Source organism: Gymnoscopelus braueri (assembly GCF_963280865.1).
Source record: "Gymnoscopelus braueri genome assembly, chromosome: 9".
Taxonomy (NCBI): domain Eukaryota; kingdom Metazoa; phylum Chordata; class Actinopteri; order Myctophiformes; family Myctophidae; genus Gymnoscopelus; species Gymnoscopelus braueri.
The window spans coordinates 7,922,414-7,928,917 of NC_137610.1; the positions used below are offsets into that span (position 1 = coordinate 7,922,414).

A 6,504-nucleotide genomic window follows, 5' to 3' on the forward strand; every position below is an offset into this window, starting at 1 on the left:
TAATTCTGAACTCAGTACACTGCATAGGTGAGTGCTAAAGGATACATTATTTGAAGGAGATGTTTATTTGTGTTGACATAGTTAGTTGGTCATGTACAGTACTAGTTAGCATTAGCCAACTAGCTACCAGCTAGCTTCTGCCCAAACACAATTCAATGTTTTTTACTGGTGGACCGTAACGAAGTACAATCACTTGAGTTTAAATACAATTGTTAATACTTTAACAATAAAATAATCGTTTATATGTGTAATGTTTAATCTGGAGTTAAGACTTTACAGAACCTTGTGGAATGTTTGATTAATGTATTCTTTTTTCTTTATTTTTTTGAACGACCTGTACCAGTAAAACCGACAAAGAACAACAATAATAATGGTGCTATCAGATGAAACACCACAGGTAATTTTTTTCCCCGTGAGTTTTACATGTAACTGGCCTTAAAAACAATGTATCTAGCTATTTCTCACCACTAGTAAGACAACATTATTAACCTTTCCTTGAGTTGGGCCATGTGTTGAATATATTGTTTAAATCAATCAGTAGCCTATTTACATTTATTTACAGCTCTCAATCTAGGTGATGTCTAGAAGTGGCAAACTGCTGACTTTTGTCACATTTTATCTATCTATCTATCTGGCTATTCCACGACAATGACTGCAACTCCTTGCAACTATTTGTGGAGCAGTTACTCTGCTCTCTTCCTTATGATAGTAAGGTCTAGATAATATGGGTGTTAAAGTGCTGAGAATATAGCATCTCCTATCTGTCATATTATTAATCGATGTTTGGATGTTGGTCTATGTCCAAAGATGTGGAAGGAGGCTAAGGTTATTCCTATATATCTAGGTTATACATAGACCTATAAGTATTTTACCTCTTTTGAGCAAAATCATGGACAAGTTTGTGCATTCACAAATTCAAGCTTGTTTTGTTTCAAACAAGCTTGCAACATATTCTCAACATGCCTATAGAGCTGGTCACTCTACTTCTACTGCTTTGATACAGGTGACTGATGACTGCCTTAAAGCTATAGATAACCCCATGCTGGTGGGAGCTGTGCTGTTAGATTTGTTTGTTATTTTGTCCTTTTTATTTTGGGAGTATTGTCATATTCGTTCATTACAATAATATACATCTGGCCTAATTATCCTCCCCAGGTGAATCACTGCCCAGTGCCCATAGCTAAGACAGTTTTGACAGCCCCTCTACACACCTCAACACCAGGTAAATTTAAATGCTATGTTAATTGATTTAAGCCCAATGTTAAATATATATATATTGTAGATGGAAATTACAGCCTGTATCAGTATTAATACTATAAACAAAACCTTAAGAGTTTTCTAATTCCTTCATTTTGTTTTCTGCTGTAGATCTTGACAAAACTCCGGTCAGCCGTAAAAGAGGAAGAACTGCACAAGGTGACTGCACATGAATGATTAACATTTTCAATACATTTTGGCAGTTTCTGTTTGTTTGTTTACCCGCCTGTATTATCGTTGGGACTACTACTACTATGCTTTAGGTCCTCTAGAAAAAAATGAGTGTAACAGAACGTTTAGCCGGAAGATTAGAATAAAAATGTATTAAAATATATTATGTATTTCAACAACAGTACATCTACTGTGGGGGCCTTACTCCTGAACAGAATAAACTAGGACTCCACAATGAAAATGTGGATAAAGCACAGCATATATCATACATGACTTGATGGTGTAAGAAGGTGTAATTTCAATGTGTTTTCACACCCAGCAGAACATTGAAGCTACACACCGGTCCAAATCAGATCCAGAAATACACAAGGTAACTTTCAATTGACTGTAGCAGTGAGCAAAATGGGTTTCAATGGGGGTTTTCTCTCCCCCAACAGTGAAGCCGTAATCTGGGCCAAGAAAATGTCTGGACTCTACTCCACCTTTCAATTGACTATAACAGTAATCCTCAATGGCGATGTTGCAAGTATGACATGTAGCCTAATTACCTTGTCTTTCACCAACAGGAAATCTTATCAGAACTCCCAGGAGAAAGTCACAGGATTCCAAAAGGTACATTTTGATAAAGTTTGGAAGTCATCTTACTCTGGCAAAAGTTTAATTGGGGAGAGATAATGATGTTGAACTTGAAAACAAGTAATGTTGTTTATTAAGATCTACACCAGCCAAAGTATAGCCTCACATTCTAAATCACAGGCAGACTGTCACATGGTTTGTTTATTTCAGTTTCCCATGTCGGAGAAAAGTAAGAATGGAAGTATTATTTATCACTTTCCACTGTGTTAGTGTATTATTTCTGTTTCATATCAACATAATTGTCTTCATTGCAGGTTGGCAGAGTGTGCCGTTTTTCTTTTTGCAATTTAGCTTCACGTTTTCTTTTTGTTTCAGACTTTTCACCAATGGCCTGATGAGTCCTTTCTACTTGCATGGACAGCAGGAGAGAGCTTTCAAAAGCACTGCCTTCTATCTGTCATCAATGGTAAAAATAACTTTGTCAGTGCTAGTTATTTGTTGATTGCTTATTCACGTTGTACATGTGTGACTGACATATACTAGATAACCTCTGTAATGTCTACTGTCAGTCTGAGAGTTATTTGTCATTGTTTTGACTGCAGAAGACATTCAGAGAGACAATGGAGAAACCTGGTCAGCGCTGCCATCTCTGACCACTTCAAGCAGGCGCCTGGTAGAAGTGGTGGAGAGGGATACAAGAAGAAGAAGAAGCAAATCCAATGTTATTATTTGGTCAAAACATTTTGTTAAAAATTGTCTTTTCTTGTTGTTTAACGCATTAAGACAGGGAACGCATCTGTGTCACTTAAGATTTCTTTGGCTATTCAAAAAATAGCAGATATACAAGCTCATAGCGCGGAACTCGGTGCCGCGCTAAGAGCTTGTAGATCTTCTATTTTTTGAAGATTAAAAAAAAAGCGTTAATCTTTGAATAAATATATATATGCATTTAAACTCATGTCTAGGCAAAGCAAAGATTTGACGTAAAAACATACATTCAAAGATTTGCAAACATTTTCAAGATTGTTAAAACAAAAATATAGCAGATCGACTAGCGCCGAGTGCCGTGCTATGAGCTTGTAGATCTGCTATTTTTGAATAGCTCAAGTATAAGATGTGTTAAAGCAGAGGTCTTCAACAGAGGGTCCGGGACCCCTAGGGGGTCCTCAGAGTTACTACAGGGGGTCCGCCAAATCTTTGTGTGATATGATATTTTTTACATTAACCACTTGAACCCTAGCATCCTTTTTCTGAGGAGAGCTTTAGCCAAAAATAGCAGATCTACAAGCTCACAACGCCTTGCGCTGCGAGGCGTTGTGAGCTTGTAGATCTGCTATTTTTGGCAAAGAGGTTTGGTGTAGAGGGGGAAAAAAAGATGAATATACAAGTCAATGTTATAGATATGGGGGTCCCTGCTTCATCTCTCTCTCAGCTAGGGGGTCCTTGGCCTGAAAACTTTGAAGACCCCTGTGTTAAAGTGTTTAAAATCTAACATGACAGGTCTTAATGGCTTAAGCATTAAGAGGCGCATAAATTAAAGAACGATTGTACCAGCTTTGTTATGTTTTTTTTTGTCGAAATATGTATTGTGATTGAAATTACAGTTGAAGGATAGTTATGTTCAGAGTAGATCCATGTTAACATTAAGAAACATGATTTTATCCAGTGGTACAATAAAGAGTAGCATGACATTAGTGTCACACTGCAAACTATTTAAAAGATCCAGAAAGATAACAACATAATGTTAACAAATTATCAGAACATCATGGGACTACACTACTACCAAGGTAAGCAAAACAGGTAAAATTTGGTCCATCAGGTAGTTTTTGTAGAGAACCTGGATCTGCATTAAAATGTAGGCATTTAAATGCATTAATATAGGTTTCGTGTGAATAATTTGATAGATCTTAAAGGTGTATATTGCCTACAAGTTGTTTAGATGTTATTTAAACATGATTTAATTATAAGTATATTAATATCCTTATTAAATAGACGTTTACATGACGTCTAAACAACGTTCATAGTCTATAATAGCGTTTAACCCACTGGGCATTTTTCGGGCTATTAGACGTCAAAATAACGTCTAGGCTAAATCCGGTTTATGAGTGGTCTAAAAATGAAAGTTTTTTCGACGTCTAGGCTAAGCCTAGACGTTCTTTCAACGTCATTTGAACGGTTATATATTTATATCTAGCCGTCCAAACGACGTTGAAATAACGTCTAGGCTAGGTTTAGACGTTGAAAAAACTTTCAATTCTAGACCACTCATAAACCGGATTTAGCCTAGACGGCTAGGTGACGTTTAGACGTCATTTAAACGTCTAATAGCCCGAAAAATGCTCAGTGGGATGTTTAACCTCTTGTGTATCTACTGTAGGTGTGATTCTGAGGGACAGTCTTGGTGTGGGACAGGTGGGACAGGTGTTTCACAAAAAAACACCGTTCACCGGAAACAAGATTGTGAGAATCCTCAGGTCCATGGGGCTTGCTCCAGCCATCCCGGAGGACCTGTACCACCTCATTAAGAAAGCACCTGCTGAGAAACAGAAGGGTACAACATCAGCATATATTAGCTACCAACTGTATATTGATATATGTATATTTGACAGTGGAACGTTTTGTTTTGTGTAAAACCATTGCACATTGGTTTAATGCATACAATAGGTTCACTTCACTCCAATATCCCGCTGTGCCCAACTGCAGTTTGATCCTGGAAACTTGGCATTTGTTAAAAGTATACCGCCAACTTTAGGATGTTCTGTTAAAGCGGTTCATTAAGACAGTCGAGACATGTTTCAATGTTTGAGGGCCTTCATGGTGCCCTGCTGGTGACATACAGCAGATTAATAAAGAAATGTATTTATTTAATTAAATAGTGTAATCACAATTAGTTAAGATTATTTCAGAAGTTAGGTTAATTTATTGCACTTATTTGATCACATATTGACTGGTCAGCTAATCTCAAGAGCTTGCTTTGCATTTAATTACTGTTAAATGTGTATTCCTGTCTTTCACAGGATAAAGATGCCAAGTTTCGGCTCATTCTCACTGAGAGCAGAGTCCACAGGCTGGCTCGTTACTACAAGGGCAAGAGAGTTCTGCCTCCTACCTGGAAGTAGTAAGTATTGGATCCTACATTTTATATTACCCTTAATCAAACACATATTGTAATTTGCATATTTCTGGACATACTTTGGAGATGCTGATCATCACTGTAAGATGTTGCATTCTGGCCAAATTGTTACTTATTGTCTCGGCCAGGCCGAAAGGCATGGCGAGAGAGTATGTTTTACCGTCCGTCCGTCCGTCCGTCCGTCCGTCCGTCCGTCCGTCCGTCCGTCCGGTCCGTCCGTCCGTCCGTCCGTCCGTCCGTCCGTCCGTGTGTCCGTCCGTGTGTCCGTCCTGTCCGTCCGTTAGCAGCTAATCTCTGGCACCGTTGGCCCGGCCGCTGCGAAACTGTGCACGCACACTCCCTGGATGCCAACTCAGAACCTCTGGCCCAAATATTTCAGATTGGCCGTTTATAGCGCCACCAGGAGGCCGATATGTGCAAAACACATTTATTGATACTACTCCTACAGATTTTGTCCAAACATCACACAAATCGGTACACAGTATCTCTATAGTCATGTGATCAACACGGATTTATCCAATTTCCCATATTCCATCCTGATTGCCTAAGATTGGCTTCCAAAGTTTGCAGGATTGTTCCGTTTTGAACAAAATGCCTCAAATCATGAACGCAGCTTGCGATTTCCGTGAAATTTCACACGCACATTTCTATTAGGCCGACGAAGAAATGCCACCCTTTTCACATTGGCCTTTTATAGCGCCACCAGCAGGTCTAATTCTGCAAACATATTTTTGGAACAAAATGCCTAAAATCATGAATGCAGTGTCCGATTGCAGTGAAAAGCCCTTGAACAAATGGCACCCTTTTCACATTGGCCTATTATAGCGCCACCAGGAGGCCACAATAACGTACCTGACCTGGCGGAGACCTGTGCTCCGAGGAGCACTTTTTCTAGTTTCCCCTGGTTTTGAAAGACCGGTGAATGGAAAATGTGTATTGTGATTATGTTAGTTTCTGTGGTGTCCCAACCAGAAACTAATAAATTAACCATAACTTCTCAAAATGCTGCTACATTGTTCTCTCTGCATTCATTTTGTTACCGGTCTAGTTCGTAGTACCGGTAAGTCACTCTAGATAAGAGCATCGGCTAAAATAATGCATGGACTATACAGCACAGTAGTCGTCTTGCTCTTCCCTATTTAGAGCTGTGATATTGAAACACTGGAGGTTAATTAGCAGAGCGGCACCTTCACACAAAATAAAATGTACATTTATACAATAGAAAACATTCAGCGTTCACTGACATAAATGATTGTTAAATTGCTTAAATTTATTCAGTGGCGTGATTATTTTTGCTCACTTGCTTTCATTACATGGTGTAATTGAGGTTGGGTATGACTATGATCTGTAAGGTGACTAAATGGGTG

The 6,504-nt window shown here is 38.7% G+C and overlaps 1 protein-coding gene and 1 long non-coding RNA gene across 3 annotated transcripts; both read left to right on the forward strand.

The window, feature by feature from the left end:
- The first annotated feature begins 341 nt into the window (after positions 1–341).
- On the forward strand, positions 342–2,741 carry LOC308091692. Of its 2 annotated transcripts, none has more exons than XR_013933734.1 (7): positions 342–397; positions 1,156–1,222; positions 1,369–1,416; positions 1,748–1,798; positions 1,995–2,040; positions 2,380–2,470; positions 2,607–2,741. It is a non-coding gene; the product is annotated as an uncharacterized lncRNA (long non-coding RNA). The 2 variants fall into 2 exon arrangements; XR_013933735.1 differs by having other exon boundaries at positions 1,751–1,798.
- Positions 2,742–3,769: 1,028 nt separating this feature from the next.
- LOC308092153 (small ribosomal subunit protein uS15-like) lies at positions 3,770–5,123 on the forward strand (the record flags this gene model as incomplete). The annotated part of the gene is made up of 4 exons (XM_080438006.1): positions 3,770–3,791; positions 4,382–4,555; positions 4,669–4,706; positions 5,022–5,123. 4 exons carry the CDS (start codon positions 3,770–3,772, stop codon positions 5,121–5,123), a joined length of 336 nt encoding a protein of 111 aa, XP_080294132.1.
- Between the last annotated feature and the right edge of the window lie 1,381 nt (positions 5,124–6,504).